The 21746-nt window shown below is 41.3% G+C and overlaps 2 protein-coding genes across 13 annotated transcripts in view; one reads left to right on the top strand and one right to left on the bottom strand.

Annotated features, from left to right (window-relative positions):
- Window positions 1-5570, bottom strand: part of SHLD2 (shieldin complex subunit 2) — a 44363-nt gene extending 38793 nt beyond the window's left edge. For 8 of the 12 annotated variants that reach the window (XR_012650086.1, XM_075025568.1, XM_075025570.1 and 5 more), the window contains exons 1-2: window positions 5120-5560; window positions 3049-3128 (exon numbers count right to left, since the gene is read on the bottom strand). The gene's annotated coding sequence lies outside the window, so the exon portion shown is untranslated. Of the gene's footprint in view, window positions 1-3048; window positions 3129-3267; window positions 3286-5038; window positions 5056-5119 lie in introns of those variants that run through there. The other 4 variants (XM_075025569.1, XM_075025576.1, XM_075025573.1 and 1 more) reach the window with 3 other exon arrangements.
- A 208-nt stretch (window positions 5571-5778) lies between these two features.
- Window positions 5779-21746, top strand: part of GLUD1 (glutamate dehydrogenase 1) — a 30883-nt gene continuing 14915 nt past the window's right edge. The window contains exons 1-4 of the mRNA XM_075025566.1: window positions 5779-6380; window positions 18292-18372; window positions 19223-19278; window positions 20162-20225. Coding sequence (XP_074881667.1) covers window positions 5945-6380; window positions 18292-18372; window positions 19223-19278; window positions 20162-20225 — 637 coding nt within the window. The 5' untranslated portion in view covers window positions 5779-5944. The remainder of the gene's footprint in view (window positions 6381-18291; window positions 18373-19222; window positions 19279-20161; window positions 20226-21746) is intronic.

Raw genomic sequence — 21746 nt, 5'->3', positions numbered from 1 at the left:
GCTTAAATAACAGATTCAATCATTATTTTGCTCAGCTACTGATTTTTTTATAGCAGTACCTCAAGTATAAGAAACAAGACCCTCACTTTAGACTAGCGTTTTCTAAAGAAAGTCCCTACCAGGCTAAACCTACCAACTTCCTACTTGACTTGTACACTTAAGAGTTTCACTCCCTACTTTTACAGTGCTACAGGCAGGCAAAAAGTTACTATTTATACATTAACAAGATGTTAGCAGCTTATACTTGAATTTAGCAATCATGAAAATACTTACATTTAATGCAAAATAATAGATAAAAATAATGTCAAATAATCAGACCACAGGTACCTAAGCATCTCACTAATAACACAAAGTATTGGAAGTTTTAAAGTCTTTATCTCAACAGGAGACAATCCAGATACCTCTTCTTCAACTCTGCAGCACTACAGAAAGCACATCTCAAATTTGCAGCATGCACAAATCTCACTTCTGCAGTCTGCCTGGAAAAACCACCAAATTCAGGTTCTTTTGTATCAAGGCCAAGGGAAGAAATAAAGAAAACTGCCAGTCTGCTATCCAGCTTTAGTACGGCTGAACACAGCTGAAGCTACATATAAGGAAAGAAAAATTATCTCACAGACCTCAGTTAAGGGATTCATAGGTCTTTACCAGAATTTTATATTTAGATGGCTCCCTCTTAGTCTCCAAACCAACAGATCTAAGTATTGATACCTTATGCTGCCAGTGAAATGCCTTTTTGTCAGCTTTAGTCTCTGGTTGTAAAGAGATGACTGAAATGAAGATTTCCAGTCAAGCGTTCATTTTCTAAAAGTGCTTATATAGACAGGTCACAAATTAAAAGTCATCTTATGGGATTCAATTCATGCGCTGCCTGTAATAGCACAGAGCCAGCCCTCTAGCACCACTGTAAACCTAGGCAACTGTGCCACAATTCTCATTTCATCCCTGGTATATCATGTACTGGCTTGGCATAAAACAGGAAGAATATAACAAAGAAACGTGGCACTTCGATTCAGAGCTAAGTGAGAAAGAGTATAGCAACTTACTCACAAATCTGGAATTAAAATTAGGCTCAGATTACATTAATCACTCCTTAGATTCTTGAAACTATAGTGTATTTATTTAAGAAAAATATACATATTTTGAAAGACCATATGCTTTATCAACATTTGCCCCCATTATTCTGAAGACTGAATGCTGGTACATTTTCCCACAGATAAACAGCCACCCCTTCTCTACTTTCACATCCCATGCCAAAAATAATTATACATTAAGTTTTACTTTAAAGCATTGTGAAGGTGGAAAATACAATCCATAAAACTTGGTAACGCCTGGAGCTAAAGACCTGCAAAAGATTTAGATTGCCATTTGATAGTATTTTAGCATACTTTGCCACAATATGCATGCAGCTCCAATACAGCAGGATTACTGTGAAGTCCTACATACTTGCTGCCTACCTGCATGCCCTCTATTTAACAGAGACATGCACAGGATTTCAACTGAGAGAAATATGAATAGGACTCGAGTTAGTATTGCTGACAGATTCATACCCTCCCATTCTCCCAGTAACTATTATTCAACCATCCACAGATCTATTAACTCAGAGGCTGAACAGTTTTTCTTTAGCAACAGTTTGGGCTAAGACAATAACCCCAGATCTCACCTATTTAGTTACACTATCAAGGTCTACATGAAGTAATACAGCGTAACACTTCAGTCCAAGAAAAATAAGCATTTTTTTGCAACTTCTGGTGAAATGAAGAAGGGAACCATAGTTGCTCATATAGGCAATTCAAAGGGGAACGAGAACTTGCTTCAGCTTGTGTAATCTAAATTAGCCCACTGGGCTAGGGCTAGAACCTCAGTTTTATGACTTGCCACATTATTTCTGGAATCACTAGAAAAAGTGTCTTCATATGTAAGTGTTACCAATATTTGGACTTTATCTCAATCAATTCTGTTACCAAAGGGTAAGAATTGCCAAATGCTTCATGTGATATGGCTGACAGCTTAAAATGAAGCTTGCTGAAACAACTGCAACTCCATTTGCAGAGTATTTCAAAATCCATTTCTGTTCCCAGAAGGAAGTTCGCTTACCACAGGAAGGAATTAGTTCTCTGCCTACTGTGCGGATCAGCTTTCCTCCTGAGCATGTTGTCTAATGGATGTTCAGACTCTGAAGTCTCTGAATTGGAGGCAATCCCAAGGCTACCCTGGATTTGAACAGGCTTAGCCAGACAAGGGGCAGAGTTATTCACAGCCATGTGAGGACCCCCAATTTCCAGCTTCTCTGCTCTCTCTCACCTACTTTGGTGAGCTGGTAAGGAGACTGGGATGCAACCTGGAGATAGCTATCCTAGCTTCTGGGAGAATCCAGTACCAGTACATCCTAGGAACATTTTAGCCAAAGTGACAAACTTTGACACATAACACTAGAGCTGAACCTAACTGACCTTTTATTTTTAATAAAAATATATTTTCTCCATTTATGATGGCACTATTAATGATGTTAGACATAGGAAAAAAGATTATCCTAGTCACCTACATATTCTCAAATAGCCAATACTTCAAATATCATGGATTAAAGCAGAAAGTACTAGATTCCTGTCTTAGATCACTTTTTTCAGTAAAACTTTAAAATTTTGACACAAATTTTACTCCACTTGCTATGAAATTGATAATTTACACCTTAAAATTGTGGATTGCTTCAGGAAGGCATAATGCAGTGTTTATTATTGTTCTTATATATAATAAAAATAATCTGTTAAAATTATATATAAAGATGTTTTAGAAGCAGCTTAGGAAATAATCAACTTGTTTGTCTTCCTCATCTCTACTTCACAGATTTTAAATAAAAACTTATACCTATCAGGTATACACAGTTGAATATAACCTTGTCGCAAAGTCCATGAATCATACAGACAGTTCCTACCACACAGGTATTAAGTCTTCTCTATGTATCTCTCTTCAGATACAGGTCTAAGACCAACATCCAATGTGAAACTAACAAAGTTAGTGGAACTTCTGGTTGCGAAGACAAAAAGTTACCTTAGAATCCATGCAAGAGGTTTGTTTTTTTTTTCCACTGATGCCACTCAAATGCAAATCTTCTGATGGCACCCCATATGCTATGCAAGAACAAAGAAAGTACAGTTATTCTTTTATTATTGCAATTACCACTTTCATACCTGCTATAACTCATTCTAAAGCACATGAATTTTACTTTCCTCTGACAAATAGATTTTGCTTCAACTGCTCACCACCTACCATACAAGAACACTGGAATGGGGCATATGACTCCTGTTCTTACTCTTCTCGAATACCCTCGGGAAGTATGGTTACTCTTGCCTCCAGAAAGGATTTGAAGCAAACAAAAATATGGTAGGGACCTGCTGAGGTTGGTAAAGTGCCTGTAAACTGTACGCATGATTTCATTCACAAAAACGTGCAAACAAAAATCCCTAGTTATCTTTTCTTTTAATATATTTAAAGATTAATAAATTTAACACATTGATTCAGTTATTTTTAGCATTCAGCCCACAGCTTGTTGAATATTTTGCTGAAATCCAGTCTTGTTTAGAAAAAGAGGGCAGCTATGGTGCTACCATTACTCCAAATACAATTGTGTGACTGAACCCATGGAGAGATCCACTTTGTTCTTACACTCTCATGTCCCATACTCAGTCTCAAATACATTCACAAATATGGACTTCAAACATAGCCTGTGCAAGCAGCTGATAATTGAGTAAGGCTCATAAATTAGAGATGCCACAGCTAAAGGCAGGATATGAGCTACGCATGTTATCTTACTTTGATCTAAGCCTACACATTTGAGCAAACTGGTTAATCATATTTTTCATTCAACCTTTATGTCTGTGAAATAGTATTCTAAATAACCTACAGAACCAGGTGAAAATAATTTAGCTGACAAGGACTAATTGCCACAATACTTTTCACCACCTTTTCTACACGTTTACAGAAGTTAAGAACTTATACAGAAGTTGAGCTTTAGCTAATGAAAGCCTGGAGATGATGGACATTAAACAGTAGCTCAAAATTAATACAACCATTGAGGACCCTGCAATTCTGTGAAGTGAAAATGAACGCCACAACAGAAGTTGTCTACGAACCACCTACAGCATGGCCAGAAAAATGTAGATCAGTAAGTTTGTTTCTGAAGCCCTGTAGGAACAGCCAAATAACAAACTGGCCTAAGCACAAACTCCATTCTTGCTTTTATTTCCCTATCACTTACTATCAAGGATCTCCGTTCTCTAGACTAAGGTTATAAACCATTCTCATTACAGATAAAAGGCAACCATTCCCCTTATTACTGATCTTTATGACAACTTCTCAGGTATCTTAGGAAAAAGAAACAACATGAAATAAAGATAAAACTGGAGTATCAGTTGCCTGAAAAGCTTATGTGTATTGAAAGACTCTGTGACTAAGCATCCTGCTGACAAATGCACACAAAAGTTATACTACTTTCCCACAAGCTTTGCAGCACAGCCCCTGGACGTCCACAGCGGTTAGAGACTCCTAGAGAGATAAAGCAACTTCCTGGTTATTCCTGCCCTAAGGGCATTGGTCTCCCACATGCCTAAACAGAAAAAAAACCACCCCTGTATTTTCCAGCTAGCAGCCCAATCCTACAGAAAGTGAACAAATTGCTTACTACTTCTAAAATGAACCTGGTAAGAATGCTGCAACACAGTCCCCCATGCCCAGAAAGCAGATATTGCACAGTTTAAAACAACAGTCTTAGAGACATGCTCAACAGTCAGAGCTACATAACAACTCCCCTTAATGGGCCAAGACCCAGTGAAAGGTGACATGCTAGCAACCTAACACCTGAGTAGACAAAGCAGCTGTGTTAGCAACTTGACTTGAAGCCTTTCTCCCCTCTTGGCAAGGCAGTCAAACACACGTGGATGAGCTGGATTTTCTTAACAGGCTCCCTTCAAGCAAGGTCTTTGCACAAACTGTACTTTCCCCGAAAAATTTTGCACACTGGACTGTGTGGAAGCACCCTTACTTGTATTTGTACTCGCGCTAAGCGAGACCACGTTTTTTACCCCGCTAAAGGGCAGCATGCAACGGCCAGGCCAGGCCTCACCTCCCTCACGCAGAGCACTCCGGTGCCTCTGCTCGGAGCAGAGCAGGGAGAAGGGGCGGGAAGCCGGCTACAGGCTCACAATTCTGCTTTAGCCAAGGCTACTTGCCCCGGGTTCTTCACCGGCAACAGAGCGGAGCACACGCTGAAGCCGGGGACGGCGCAGCCCCGGCAGCCCCCAGCCCTCCGCCGGCCGTTAACGGTCACCCGCCAGGAGAGGCGGGCCGCGAGCGCGCAGGGACCCGCCAAAGAAAAGGAAAGCGATGCGGGCGGGAAGCGGCGGCGAGGCGGGGCCGGCGGTAGGGCCGCCCGCTGCACGCCCGCCAGCCCCTTCCCGCCGCCGACCTACCGAAGCCTGTGAGGGAGCGGCCGCGCGCGCCCGCCTCCACCCTCGCGCTCACAACCCCACGCGCAGGGCCACAACCCCCCGCGGCTGCGGGCGGCAGCGCCTTTGTAGGGAGGGGGGGGCAAAGGGGGGAGGGGCGTGCAGCGCCCGCGGCGCGCATGCTCGCCACACCCCCCTCCGTCCCGCCCATAGCGAGACTCCCGCGCGCCGCGCCCCCTTCCCCTCCGCGAATCCCGCCGGGGGCGGGGCGGAGAGGAAGGGGCGCAGGCGCAGTCGGGAGGCGCGGCGCGTTCCTGCGGCCCCCCCCGCCCCGGGCGCCGCCGCCGTCCCCCCGCCCCCCTCCTCCCCCACCCCGAGGCCGTTTAAAGGCGGCGGCGGCGTCGCCCCGCGCCTATTGTGGCAGCAGCGCCGCGCCGGCATCCGGCACCGCCGCCCCGCTCCTCGCCTCTGCGCGCGTAGCGGAAGCGCCGGCGGCCGCCGCCATGTACCGCTACTTGGGGGAGCAGCTGGCGTCCCGCCTGGCCGCCGGCTCGGTGCTGGCGGGCGCGGAGCCGGGCGGCCCGGCAGCGGCAGCCGGGGGGGTGGCGGCGGCGGTGGCGGCGTGGGGCGGGGGCCGGTGCCCGCGGCGGCACTACTGCGAGGCGGCGAAGAAGGAGGACGACCCCAACTTCTTCAAGATGGTGGAGGGGTTCTTCGACCGCGGCGCCAGCATCGTGGAGGACAAGCTGGTGGAGGGGCTGCGCACCCGCGAGAGCATGGAGGACCGGCGCCACCGCGTCCGCGGCATCCTCCGCATCATCAAGCCCTGCAACCATGTGCTCAGCGTCTCCTTCCCCATCAAGCGCGACAACGGCGAGTGGGAGGTGATCGAGGGCTACCGGGCGCAGCACAGCCAGCACCGCACCCCCTGCAAGGGAGGTGAGACCCGCCGCCACACACTGTGTCCCCCGTCCCCCCCCGCCCGGTGGCCGGGCCCGCCGCAGCGGCGCGGCGCTGCCCTGCCCGCAGTCGCCCTCCCGCCGCGGGGCGGGCGCTCCCCGCGCCCTGAGGTGCCGGGGGGGGGGGGGGGGGCGGGGAGGGCGACGCTTGGCTCCCCGCTGCCCGCCCGGCCGTTCCGGCGAGGCCGGGCAGCAGCCGTGCTCTGTCACCTGCGGTATCTGGTAGTGACGGGAGGGCGGGAGCAGGGGCAGAGCGGTTCCTACGCGGCCCTGCGGCGATCTGCCGCCCGGGCTCCCCGCCAGCGACCTCCTGGTTAGCCTAGGTGCGAGGTCTCGGGGCGGGCCGCGGACGTGGCTGATCTGGCATCGGGCGAAGCGAAGGGTGCGAGGGCAGCCCGCCTAGTTACTCGGTGTGACTCAAGGCTGAGTAGCGGGTATTGGAAAACGTGTGGGAACTCCTCGCTTGAAGCGTCCGCTCTCGAGCCGGGAGCTGGAGCAGCTGTCCCTTTGCATGCTGCGTTCGTGAAACCCGAACGCTCGCCCAGAAAACGTCGGTAGAGGAAAATAACAAACTTTTCCAGTTACTGGCTGGGTACGCAGGAAGAGCCAAGAGTGATTTTTCCAGGGAAAGCTGACTTAGCATAGGTGAGTCCAACGGCATGCCTGTGCAAAGGGACCAGGAGAGTGAATCCTTCTGGATTCACTCAATCAAACTCCCTTTTAGCCCAGGATAGATGGCATTTCCTTGAAAAGCAAATACATATGTCCTCCAGCATAACTTATTCAGGAGCTCTGATCTTTGTGGACAGTTAAGTATTGGAGACCATTTCAGGACCGTGTCTCAAACCAGAGCTTCTATGGTCTGTAAACACATTTCTTTTTCTTCAGCATAGACCAGCTTTATGGTAAATAATGATGGTCGCAGAAAGCAAAGTTTTCTCTGTGATTTTGTATCAGTGAAGACCTCTGACTTTGAGAATTGAATAGGAAGGGTGTTCTTAGTTTAATGTGTTCTTGCTAATCAGTTCAGCTGGTGTGTATATATGTGACACGGGGTTTTTCTCTTTGCGGCACAGATAGCCTGTCCTGTTAACGTGTTTACTAATTTTCCAAGATCAAATATGTAGTGAGGGTCCTGTGACATGCTTAATTCTTACCTGAAAGAGGTTAACTCAACTTTTTGTGATTACTTGGAACAAGAGTTACTGGCGTCAGACTTAGTTGTAGCTGAAAGTGGGTATGGCTGAAGCCTCCTCTGTGTGGAGCTACTGTTTCTCTGCCATTGCTATAATTTCTTTTAAAACACTGATGGTTGTTACACTGCTGTTTTGTCATTGCTTAGGTTAAGTTACTTTTTGCTCCTGCATACAAAGTCCTTTTCTGTACAGCCTGTGTTACTTGTAAGATCCCCTCTTGTGTAACAAAATACAGTTCTGTGGCAAATGAAGTAACAAGATAGTATTTAATATATGATAACTTCCAATATTTCACATCAGTATTGCTCAGAACTGAAAGAATTAATGTTTTCACAACAAAGAATTATAAAATACTTGTATGTGAACAAAAAACACCAATCAGGCGATTGGATACTTTCTGGTCTGACACCTACGTTTCTAAATCCTCAACAGAATTTCTTGGTTTTCTGTAGCATTTGTTATGCCTGTCTGCACTGACACTGGAGCAAACACTGGAGCATTTACAGAAAGTTACAACTGTAAATTTCAAGGCAGTTGGAAATGACAGCTAAAGAAAATACAAAGTCTCAACAGTTCGTCCTTTTCTTCCTGTGCCACTCCCCACCCTCCATGGATTTAGAGAAGGAGTTGCAAATGATGCTTCTTTTCCACTCTTTTCAGCATAGTGATCATAAATGGATTTCACCTTCTAATGCTCTCTAGGAATTTGCTCACTATCAGATGACAGGTCTGGCTTTGCAGTAAATTTAAATGGGATGTGTGATAAGTGTAGATTGACTGCTTGAAACCTGCTATGAAAAAAAAGGTGGGAAGAAGTAGAACGTTTCTACTTAAACTGCAAAGAAGAGGCGTGGTAAAGATATTTCTGCATTTACGGTACATTTGGTCCACCCGGAATGCACCAACAACTTGAACTTTTGTCTAAAAGTGATTTTTAAACTAGAATCCTAGTAGTCTCCACAGGAAAAAAAACAAACGCAAAGCCCAGTGAAATACAGCTCAAACTCCATAATAGCATGAAATAGGAAAACTTGCTGAAGTGAGCGTCCCACACACTGTGGAGCCCAGAGTCCAATGCAAGTAATTCACACCAGCAAGAAACAGCAAGGGACATAAGGCCACCTTTTAAAAGAAGGGGTGAGTTGGCATCTGGAAGACTTGCAGAGCAGTAGGAGGAACACAGCTTCAAGGTCTTTCAGGTGCAGAATTGTGAACTTTAACTTTGCAGTTTCTGAAATGTAAGGTTTGATAAAATAAGGTTCCGCATACTAATTTTTTTAAGGATGTGTATTTGGTACTAAGAAAGAGATAGTGTTTAGTTATTGCTAGGTAATCACTAGCAAGTAGGGATGCTTTGTCATCTCTGTCATTCTTTTAAGGAGCATTGTACTTTAAATGCTCATCTCCTGTATTTGTTGAGGTTTACATAAGCTTAAGGAAAAGAGATGCTGTTTAGAGAATATTAAATAGTGTTCTGTCTGCAGATTAGACATATGATCAAAGTGCACTTTAAGATTCAAGTATGGAATGCAGGAAAACATATGTTTTAAGGTCTGTTAAAGGCTGTCTTCCTTTAATTTTGTTCCTCATTTCTTTTTGTACATCCATACCAAAATACTTCACTGGTGATTGTATGTTACTTCTGTATACCTTTTTGTCCATAAGGTGATTTAGAGATTTAACCATGAACTAATGAAGAATTTGTACTGTAAATCAAATTAAAAAATCTTGATTTAAATGCTCTAAACCTGGAGACAGCTGAATTACTTGAGAAAACAGAGACTAAATAAACAGTTGAATTATCTGCACTTCAGCAGTACCTTCTGTTTCTACTAAATGTTTGTAGCTTAACTTTATAGCAGTTAGATTATGTTCCTTTGGTCACAGACATCATCTTCAATTTCTTTGTCTGCTCATTCTCTTCTAGAGTGAAACCTCAACCTCTGCCTAGTAGTCCAGCCCACATCTGGAAAGTGCCAAATTTCTTAATGTGAGGTTGACCTTTATGAAGCAAGTTTAAAACTCACATGTGCATGCAGATGATACCTGCTGGTAGAAATGCAGCAGTTCTTCTGTACTTCCTTCTCTGCTGGCTTCTCTGTTGCCTGCAAGTAGAAATAACTCAGCAGAGTGAATGCCAGCAAGAGGCCTGCTTTGAAAATAAAGCTCCTGAGTGGATGGATGACTGTGGCCTGATACAGAAATGGAATGGCAGACCATGTGGTTTGGGCTGGATGAAGGCAAATTTAAGATCAGTCTTGCATTTTTTGCATAGGCAAACTTCTACACCTGGGTGGGAAACTTGACTGGCACATTTCTATTCAAGAAGTATGATGTTCTTAATACCCTAGTTCTAACAATCTAAGGCATAGTTAATAAAAATAGGAAGTTAATTAATGGCTTATCCTACTCTCCTCTCTCCCCCCCAAAACAGGTGTAAAAATACAAGTCAACTTCATTGTGTTGGACAGAGTTGTCACTACACGGTAGTGCAGGTGATTCTTCACTGGGTCAAGAGAAGTGCTTTTCAGGAAAACTGGCACTAGGTACTGAAACATGCTTTCTTTTCAGTTTATAACTTGTGGGTTTTTTCCACCTCATTGAGAGAACCCAGAAATAACATTTCTTGTTGCATCTTGTGGTGCTTACGTATTTAATTGTTGTAGAAATTAATCCTTAATTCTACTTCGGGGGTTGCAAACCTTTGCAACTTGAGAAGGTGGTGATACTTTTTCTTTTGGTGCGCTTCTCTTCTGTGCTTTAGGAATCTTTACAGAATGGTCGTGAATATACCTATTTAAGCAGTAGGCCTCGCAGTATGTGCAGCACACAAGTCCAGGTTTTAAAAACTCTGTTTTTTGCAATGTAACTGTTTGCTGGAAAGGAAAATTTAGTTAGATGCCTCCTCATTCCATTGAGAACATGGAGATAAGCAATTTTCTTGTGTGTTGGAACTCAAGTTGCTTACAATCCAAACTTAGTATTTATACAACTGGACTGATGCTGCGTGGTAGCTGAAGTAATGCTCTGGGTCAGATCACTCTTTCCTTTGCTTATGCGATGACTTGCATGCTAGTGGCCAGCACTAACAGGAAACCACAGCTGCTGTCGTTCACTGCACTGACAGCTGCCGTAACTAAAACAAACCAAATGGGGTACAGGAAATGAGATGGCTGAATACAGATGACTTTGTTGAAAAGTACTTTGGCAGTTCCTACTTAAAATAATGAATCTTTTAAATAATTTAATCAGGTTCTATGAAAGGTGTAAAACTGGTTAAGCTGCTTTTTCATGTGGTTGCTGTGGCCATTTTCATTAATAGGTCAGTTTCAGAAAACAGATAAAGCTTATTGAGTTCCTACCTGGTTAGTAGTATGGAAATGATTCCATGTTTGTTAGGCAGCATCTGCTGCAGGGATAAAGCTATTAAGTGGTTTTAAAACTTTTTAAAGCCTTTGCATGTTAACCGACTGTCCAGTAGGTCTATTATCAATGAAACCAAATGAATCAGAGCTGGGAAACACCCTAACCTTTTGTTTATGCTCACCCAGATTGCCTTAACAATGTCTCAGCTGCTTCCTCAGTTCAGCAAGGTTCTAAAACCATCTCTAGTTCCAGACTAGATTTTGTCTAACTTTCACTTACATAGGAATTTTGAAAAACTTTTGTCATGCGTTACTTCAAAGTTCACTATCTGTATATAAAGACAGATGATTGTTACATTATTTGCTCAGTTGACATGGAGGTGAATGCATCTGATTTCCTGTGTGGTGCTGCCTTAGCTGGTTAGTGGAAGGAGCTATTCTGCATTACCAAACTTTCCTGTCTTCTGGTTTTGGCTGCTTCTCTTCTGCCTATCAGGGTTTATCCTTCTCACTTGACTTATGAGTTCATGTTAATGAGTCTTATTACTGCATAAGATGACATTTACTCATGCTAGCCTTGATGCAGTTTTCCAATTGCAGAGGTCTAAGGCTGATGCTAATCTCAGTGCCCAGTCACCAGATAGCCCCGTTGTATGCATTATCTTGTCTAAACCCGTATACATACATCATGATGCTAACCTTACTTGCAAAAGAAAAAGTTTTACATGCAGTAGTTGGACCAGTACAACCCCACGTGCTGTCTTGGCTATCCTGACATTGTTTATTCCCCTTTGTAAGTGGGGGAAGTAAGAAGTGGTGCTACACGGCATCTTCACTTCAGCAAAGCTCTCTTTGTCCTGGTGGCTTTCCTTTAAGTTGTGCGTGGATAAAAGTTCTGAGGTCATGTCTTTGGCCTAGGGGCCTTTGAGGGTAAGACATGGAAATGTACCCTATGGGGACCATGCAACCGATGGAACTATAACAGACCATCTGTAACCTGAAATAAACCATGGAAACTGATCTAACTTCAAAGGAATACGAGAGTTTTATGGAAAAGTAATTAGCCTAACTGTGGTAACAACACTTGCAGTGTTATAGCTAAAGCTTATATGAGTGCCTTATTTTCATAGGTTTCTGTCCTCTTATTGTAGCTTACCTGACTTTACAATTAGTACAACAGTGGATATATATTTAAATTGCAAATTGAAAAAAAAGGGACAAGGAATAGGTGTCCTGTGCTTTTGCTGTCCTTTAATAAACTAGTTGCAATTCTTAGTGAACTGTATCAGGTTTGTGTTTTTTACCTCTGATACTCTTGCAGGAGGCTATGCCTGCTCTTCTGGCTATGAATCTTTTCAGTCTTAGCTTTTTCATATAATCAGCTCGTACCATTTGTGCAGTAGCCAGCTTTGTCCTTGATCTTAAATAGTTGTTTTCCCTTGCTACTGTTGGCTCTTTGTCTATTTATAGAGAGGTCATACCTCTCTTAGCATTGGGCTTTCTGGATAAACACATGTTGGAGGGGGTGAGGAGGGAAATCTCTGGTGTGATAGTTTCCCTCCTGCTCTCTGGGTCATCCTAGCAGGTATTCTTTGTTGCATGAATTGCAACAGCTTCATCTTGTCAGGAAATAAACTCTTAGGAAGAGCATGGAATTTGCCTGTTTCATGTCAGCACTGAGGTGGCTTATTGTTTTGTGGCTCCTATGGCATTTGGAGTAGCCAGGGCCAACTCGTGTGTTATTTCCGCCTTCTGCACACACCCGTGTGTGGTATTAATATCTACATGGAAGGAGTGTTACTGCATCTCTGTAGCAGTCCTTGTTACTACAGTGTTGAGTGCAGTTTAATGAGCAGCCTAATCCTTTAGGTAGGGTTGAGGTAGTTCTGTCGGCGAAACTCTACTTCATAGCCTTATTCTAAGTGCATAAATTCAGGTAAAATGTGCTTGCCTGGTGGTATACTAAATTTGCCATATTTGCATTTAAAACACAAGGTCTAATGCACCACACATTATTTTTTAATAGAGACTATTCTTAGCTTTTCTCTGCATGAACTGAAACAAAAGTGTATGTGTATACATTTAAGTATATTTCAAGTATAAGTACAGCTTACTAAAAGTATACAAGAAGTGGTATACTGAAGTATTCTGTCTGGTTGAGTACCTTATGGTCACTGAATAGATACTTGTGGTTAAATCAGAATGGCGGGATGTGTCCATAGGGGAATCTCTTTCCTGCCCCAGGTTATAGCTGGCTAATGCTGTGTAGTAAGAGATAAATATTTTTATCATCTCCTCTCTTGGCAGTTAGTGAATTGAATTTAGGAATGAGTAGTTCTTGTTGCTGATTGGTGTACAATGTTCTTGTTTTCCAGCACTGAATTACTCATCTTGCTTTGTTAGGTCTGTCTGGAATTTCTTCATCTTCAATAATTATAAATTTGTCATTGTGCTGTTTACCACACTTTCCAAATGGTTAAATAAGGCTAAATAGTTTCCTTCTAGGGAAGGTTGGATTGTTTTTCTGGATTTAGAAAAATTTACTTGTTCTGAAAGAGTCTAAGGATTGCTCGGAAGATCTGTTCCTGCTGTGTTAGGTGTCCGTGATAATGTAGAGTTTGATAGCATTATAATCAGTCTCACTTGTTTACTTCCCAATCTTTGTCTAAATGAAAATGTTATACATAATCCAGAGTTAAAACATTAAGGAACTAAGGCATTGCAATAAATGCTGAAGCTGATCTATGGATTTTGCTGAATAGTTTGAACGAGGTGAGCATCTTTACTGAAGCTCCTTTAGACTCTGCATGTAATGTCAGCCTTTGGACAGGGTCAGGCAAGCTGTTAACTCACAGAGCCACTGCAGAATCCAGTGTTGCTAACTGGGACATTAATAGGGCTGTAGTCAGTCCTAAAAACTTTCAAAGAAGATCATGAAATCTGTTTTGTTGAGTACTGTATGGATAGTGTAGGATAGCTGCTGCCCTGGAACGCTTGTTCTGATGAGCAAGCATTTTGCAAATAGAGGTGAGCAGAAATGCACCATCTTAACAAGAATTGTCATCTGTAAAGGACCCAAATTAGTTTCAAAGTTCAAAAGATGATCACAGCTAGAAGAAAACACCAAAGTCAAAGCAGGACAAAAAGCCTTGGTTAGATGTTAATAATTCAGTCTGAGATGCAAATCTGTTCCAGGTTCTGGGGAACTTGAGAGACTTGCTAAGATTTGCAAGGTATTTAGTGCAGGAGGAGTAGTTTACCAAGTGTTTTGCTCTGGGCTGTTACTATGGCAACTGTTTAGTTTTGAGACTTTGAATACTTCATGCTCATTAGTGGTGAGGGCATATGTAGATACTACCGTTTAAGATCACTCCACTAGAAGATCAGGAAATAATGACACTAACTTCCCTAAATTGAGATTTTTAGGCATACTAGAAAGGCAGTAATCATCCTTGAAAAACTGGTGGATCTGTACACCATGTTTTCTAAGGAAGCATAACAAACACACTGAACATCATGAAACATGCTGAACTCTGTACAATGTAAAATCTAGTAGGATGTATAGCCAGTTTTCTTTGAAATCAAGATCTTGCTCACATGCCTGTTAGTACACTCCTTGCTACAAACCTGCTGATTAAGATAGTAACTGACTGCTATTATTATAGAATCAAAAATACAGTCTTACTGATAATTACAACATTGACTTTTATTAAAAAAATACTGTTTCAAGTGCTTTGCTACCTCCATTTGGAAAAGTGAAAATTAATCCATAGCATCTGTCTAAGAAGGTAAGCTTAAATCATTTTACTTTGGCCAAAACAATTATTAGGCTCAGTACAAGAGGTAACTGGATGAAATATAATATCTCCAAAATACAGATCAAAAAAAGATGCTTTAAAAGCATAGACAGTGCAATGTGGTGATAAAGCCTTCTCTTTATACTGACCAGTTATGAAACAAAATTAAAATGAAAACATTTCCTCATCTAGAAAGTCTTGTGCATAGAAAAACAAAGTCTTTCCTAGCATACTGTTTAACTTCTTGGGGTGTGGCAAGGAAAGAGAATTCTCAACTAGAACAAGAATTTGTATGTTTTCCAGTGAAAAGTATTTTCCATGGCAGTGAGTCATACTGTAACTTGAGGCTTTCTTCAAACTATTTTTTGTAGCTAGTTTGCTGTAAAAGTCACAAGTTTCCAGAGACTTACTCCGTGGGACTTGCCAGGGTTTAAAAAAATTATAATCTTGCTGTGTAGCAGTGACTTTCATTTGGTTATGTATTAAGAATCTTAAAAAAAAAAATCCCCAGTATTTATCTGTGCATGTGGTCCATTTTTAGACTCAGGCTATTGAATGCATAGTAACACTGCCAAAAGAGCCATACAAATGCGTGGCAATGCTCTCCTGCCAAATTAGGAAGCTGTCAAACTAAATTTCACTGATGTTCAAATAGAATAGAAATTAAGTCTTTTAACTTTGTGCATCCCTTTGCAGATGGAATGTACTGCATTCTCAGATGCCTGCTTCTCATCAGTCCTAACAGCTTAGCACAAATAACTTCCCTGTCAAGAGGTGGGCCTTCTGTAGAGTAATTACAATTCCTGGAAAACAGTAACTGGCTGAATTGTGAAAAGGAATGAAATGTGAGCACATCTTAAATGTTATCCACTTGTGCCACAGAAGGGAAGAATCGTCACACCTGTCAGGGAACCTGGAATCCACACCCTGAACTTTTCTTGACACTGTAATGAAAGTTTTTAGCAGATAAGCTGGAGCAAAGTAGCTAGTGAAGTCAGCACAACTCTCAGAATAGACTAGCCCCCACTCATGAAGATAAAGCCAGCAGACAAGCCATTTCAATTAAAGCTGTTTAAAAGGCTAGAAAAGAAGCTAAATCTTGCTCAAAAATATGAAGTTGTTCAGAAAAGGACAGTTTCAGCCTCAAGTCTAAAAGTTTTCCCTATTCTGGTGTATGTACATGGGTGACAAATAGGCATCTCAGCTGAAAGCCTTTCAGTACTTTGTTAGTCTTGGGGCTTTTACCCTATTTCCCTTGGTATGAAAGTTTAATATTTATTACAGTAAAGTTTATAGTAACCCTTGACTGCAATACAAGGAAACTAGAGATGTAACAGTTTTGCACGTGTGTGAGTCTTCCAGTTAAACTGCTGCTTGCTCACCTTTTCAGATGCCATCTTCCATATGATGTGCAGAAGAGGCTGCTTTCTCCTTTTGTATTTCACTTCCCTGTTAAAACTGTGCAAAATAACTATCCCTAACTCTTTAGTCCCCCTGCTGCTTTCCATATGTCAATAAACAACATTTTGTGTGCCTGCAGGAGTATAGTTAGAGCGAAAGGGCTTTGTGTATACAACTTGAAGTTTGAATAAATATATGGGTTGAATAAACACACAGTGATCTAGTTCACCTGGGAGTGGAGGGGCAGAGTTCATTTCTGCCCAGCATAGATTGTGGCTTTAGGCTTGGCTGGCTTGAGCAATGCTCAAATGAGACCTGTCCCCAGAGTACTTGCTCAGCCAAGAGGGAATGATGTACCCGGGCAGGACAGTCAGTGCTGTAGGTGGTGGTTGTTCTTGCTCAGGGCTTGACAGCAGGATAACCACTCCTCTGCAGGATCAGAGTAAGAAGTGTTAAAAAAAACCATGTACATTGTAACTTTGAGTCATCTGTTGGGCTCTGATAGATTCCACTTAAATTTCAAATATTACTTCCTGTGAGAAGGTTCTTGAAAGCACAGGCATTAACACCTTACAGCTACCTCAGTCAGAAACTTAATTAGTTTGCTTTTGGAGACCACCATTCCCCCATATACACACTAAATTTAAATTCTGTTCTGCAGAGGCATGGTACTTTCTTTTACTGATTGAACTCATAAGAAAGCAGCACTTGGCCCTCAGCTTTGTTTGAGCAGCACTCAGTTCCTTTGAAACTGGGATTGTTTCCAGAGCATTCAGGAGTGGCTTTCATAGCAGCACAGTGCTTTAGTTTGGATGATGTATGCTGGTCTTTTTTCACTCCTGAGGACCTGAATATGGTCTTCTCTTTACATAGCAGGAAATTTGTGATGCCTTGTCCTAGCATCTAAAGGACACTCTGTGCCTGCTACAAACCACCATGCAACTTGGCACAACCTACAGCCAAGGAATTAGGGAGCAGAGGTGGGGATGATAAATTCTTCATGGCTCTGTTATATGCTTAGTGATGTAGGAGCAGCTTGGATAGAAGCTAACATATAGCTGTAGGGTTTTTTTTGCCGTGGCCACATGACTTTGGTCACTGTATTGATCTTAAATGTCATATTTAGGCTTCTGTAGTTCTGTATATGTGCCCTGTCAGTTTGGTTAAGTATTTTCTACTCTGCAACTACCTCCAGAATACATGAATTTTAACTTGGAGTTCAATTAATTTATTGGGCAGCTACAACCCATTTTTTAGAAGACTCTTAAGAGTCAGGCAGGTGACAGATCTCCCTACCTTTGTGTGATCATTTTCCACTTAGTTTTGAACTGCCTTGAAGGCCAGGATCACCCATTTTGCATCCACGCCTCTTTCGGACCACAACAATTTGAATTTGTATCTGGACCGTGTGTCAGCTCATGCTTGCAGTTCTGCTGAATGACTCAGAGCAGGGCATGCAGGTGCGGGCTGGCTTCCACGTGGGTGCGGGATGGGTGGCCTGGTCACACAAGTTTGCTGGGGTAGAGTTATTCCATCAAAATGTTTTGAACAAATTTGAATTAGCGGAGTGGCTTGCTTTCTGTTATGAGGCTGTGCCTAGCAGCCAGAGCCCTGAAGCTACATATGGTTTTGTTGGACCACAGCCAGTGTATTGCAAGGCTCATAACTTAACAGGAGTTTGCATTACTCTAGCAAAAAGATCTTGATTATAACCTGTACTAATAAGTTATGTTCAGGAAAAAGATTCATCTTCTATATACAATGAATGAAGTCCAAACCTAAAGATCTTATGGAATGCTGATGACCTTTATCAGCCTCTTGAAAACTCTACTCCTAGTTACCTATCAGCTTGGCTCATCTTCCTCCCAAGGAATACTCACTTTTGTTCCAAGGTTGAGTGCTGCTGTTAAACTACTTAATAGAGAGTTATTGAAGTCTGGAATTTCTACTAGGTTAAAGATAGATATTTAAGTAGGAGAATGGGGAATTGTTCTTTAAGTCTTAAAGCAAATAAGTTGGTAAATTACATACTTGCATGTTACAGATGGCTGGAGTAGAATTAATCTTCCGAATTTATAAACACCTATGAAGTTGTTCAGTGAATTCCTTTTTTTCTCGTGTGTCTTTTGCAGGTATTCGTTATAGTTTGGATGTTAGTGTGGATGAAGTGAAAGCCTTAGCATCTCTAATGACATACAAATGTGCTGTGGTTGGTAAGTGATAGTTTTTCAAGCAAGGATACAATCTTTAATTTCAATCAGTACTAATGTAATTTACAGAAAAACCATCTAAAGGATTCATTTAAGTTTTAGGCATTAATCTCTGACTAAAATCTGTAGTAAGATGGGAAAAATATATAGTGACCAAAATAATAATAATAATACATATTCCCTCTGCGGTTACTGTAGATACTTGGATAAAGTTGCATTTTTATCTGAAAAGTCCAAATTCTGCTAGTTACCCCCTCCCGTAAAAGTACTGTGTCTTGAACTCAAATCAAAGTATGACAAACTTGGATTAGGAGGGGGCTAATTTTAGGGGGAACAGATGGAGGCTGTAAAGGATTCAGGCAGGGGAGCTGTGTAGAGTTAAGGATAAAATTCCTGTATGGGTTATAAAGAAGTATAATTCATACACAGTTGCTAAATTGTAGGGGAGTTTGGAGATAATCTGCACATTACGTGTAAGAAAACAAAATACTTTCTTAAAGTATATAGAGACACTTCACTTAGGACTTCCAAAATAAAATTTTTGAGCTAAACCAGTAAAATATAAATTGTAAAACTTATTGCTTCTACAAGTGCCAAGTACAAGAGCGTGAATCATAGAAAATTTAAATCATGAACATTTGAGTTTCAAAGACCATTTTCAAGCTGCCCTTGAAAGATTTCCCATTTTTATAGGAGTACCTAGATCAGATTATAGCTTACGCTTGTGAAGCCCTAAATGTGGCAAAGCCAAATTCACTGCTAAAATCAAAGATATAATTACTCACACATATTACTGATGTGTTCTGCCTTTGTTGTTGAAAAAGTAAAATGATTTTCCTTTGCATTCTTGTAGATGTGCCATTTGGTGGGGCAAAGGCTGGTGTCAAGATCAATCCCAAGAACTACACAGTAAGCTTAATCATAGATAAAAATTGGTTATCTGCAGTACTGAAGCCAGCCAGTTAAAAAAGCTCTTCTAAGGGCATTATTGACCACTTAAAACTTCCTGCCACTTCTGCCTCTATAAAGGCTGAATTTAGCTTGTGCATGCAATAGGTAGGAAAAGAATTTTTTAAAGGTCTGTGTTTCGGAGGTGGAATACTTCAATTATTTAATTTATTACTTTTTTTCAAGTCAGGAGACTACAAATAATTTGGAACCTGAAATGTTTTTAAGTTGATACTGTTAATAAAGGCTTAAATTAAATTACTCTTAGAAAAAAGTTAATGTTTTTGTTTATTTTGACAAATAGTTTTATGCTCCATTAAACCTTTCTATGCAGTGTTCCAGTGTGAATAATAACTAACTTGGCTTATAACAGGTTTTCTGCAGGCTTGCCTTCTTCTCCTAATTAAAATAACTCATACAGAAAGGAATACTAGAATATGTAACAGATATTCTAAGCTTGAAACTCCTGTAAGGATTTGTGTGAAGTTATTCAACTGTGTTGATTACACAACCGGCAGGCCAGCTATTGCTGGTGCTTGTTATAAATCTCTCACATAGGATATCAGATTTGTTTGTTGGAAATCTCTGCTACAAGCACAGCTGGTTCTTCCTGTGCCACACTCCCAACTTGTTGTGGATCAGAATGTACGGAAAGAAAGCTGAATGTTTGCTTGTGCTGCCTGAATACCAACGGTCTGTTAGGGAGTGGCATATAAATTATATAAATATAATTCTGAAAGAAAAGGGCATATGTTTATGCTTGGGCATAAGTCCTAGCAAATAGTCACAAAAACAAAATGAACACTAATGATTTCTTGTGATATTTATTGCATTTTCTCTGTAGGACAATGAATTGGAAAAGATCACAAGAAGGTTTACCATGGAGCTGGCAAAAAAGGGCTTTATTGGTATGTTGTGCAATTTTACTATTAAAATTTAGAAACCTGATTTATCATGCATTGGCAGCGTCCACTAGATAGTATCCTTAAATAAACCTATTTTTGAGAGCTGTAAATAATTTGGGTATAGAACTTTCAGCAAAGAGCCACAAAGAATCGAGTCATTGCATCTTAGTGCATTTTAAAGGGAACTGCATGTTAACTTTTTTCTGTTGGCTGTTCTGCTATGAAAAGCCACAAAAGCTGAGCTCACAGGATCCAAAATGAATCACATTTCTCTTAGAGGTAGATATTGTGACCAAGTCTGTTGCAATTTTAATCTCCAATATCAAACTCTTCACTGTTACTGTTTCCTGTAGTCTCAGTTGAGGCTTTTGGCTGATATCTGAGGAAACAGAGGAAGGAAATAGAAGATCCACCCCAGAGAAAGTTGATGGCTTCACCCATGGCAACCACAGGCTGCAAGAGAAGCATAGGCAAGAAGCATAGATGCCTGTTGTAACAGAACCTCAGCTTCTGTAATGTTAGTAGGTGTTTCATTCAGACTCTAAACCCTGAGTTGTTCTGGTAGCTTGCTGTCTGGAGTTGCTATCTGGAAGTCTTCTCTGGAGAAGGCTGAATGTTACTAGCTCAACTTGTAATTAAATGGAGGATCTTTACCTGGAGGAGGTTCTTAGTCAAGTGACAATAAGGCATGTAGCTAGTTAAAGGTCTGTCATGTATTCCTGATGTCTAACTGCCCCTGGGAATGTATATCCGTTTATCTGCATTTTCTTACTCTTCAGCCAGAGTGTTTCTCATCTGAATTAAGTTTCTGTATAAACACACTTATTGATGTTCCATGTGACTAGGGTAATACTCTACACTATGCCACCTATAGTGATTGTTAGTTCAGTGACAATTAAAATGGTTTGATTAAATTTGTCTTCCTTTTTGTCTCTGTGGTTGGCGCTACCTAGCTTTCACAAACCTTTTAAAAAAAGTTTGAAAAAATTGGTAGACGCAGAGTTGTTTTTAAAATCTTGCTGAGCAGGTCCCTCTGATCTTAAATAGGCTGGGAAAATGCTATTTTTAGTTATCTAGAAAAAACAGAATTTGGTTTTATGATAACAGATGTGTGAAAGATCTTTCAAAGGTTTATTTCATGAAGAAAGATGTAATGTGTCTTTCTTGAAGTCAGCAGTAAAATCGAATGCATGTCCTACAGTGCAATGAATAGGAACAGCCTATCTTCAATTTTTAAACTCACCCAAGAACAAAAAAGGAAATTTTAATGCAAAAAAACCCTCCCAAACCCATCATGGTATATAGAAATCATACGTAGATAGCGCCCTTCCTGTTGTTACAGCAATGATTGTCAAAAAAAAAAAAAAGAAAAAAGAAAAAAGCTTTTCATGCATGATCTTACTCTGACTTTTTATTGACAAACTGACTTTCATTTTCCTGATTGGCTTGTGTGAAAGGTTGGAGGTTTGACAGTATTGTACAAATGCGTGATACAGCATCTAAAACTGAATTGAATCCAGAAGA

This window comes from Buteo buteo, chromosome 4 (genome assembly GCF_964188355.1).
Source record: "Buteo buteo chromosome 4, bButBut1.hap1.1, whole genome shotgun sequence".
NCBI classification, from domain to species: domain Eukaryota; kingdom Metazoa; phylum Chordata; class Aves; order Accipitriformes; family Accipitridae; genus Buteo; species Buteo buteo.
This window is presented reverse-complemented; position numbering and strand designations above follow the sequence as displayed.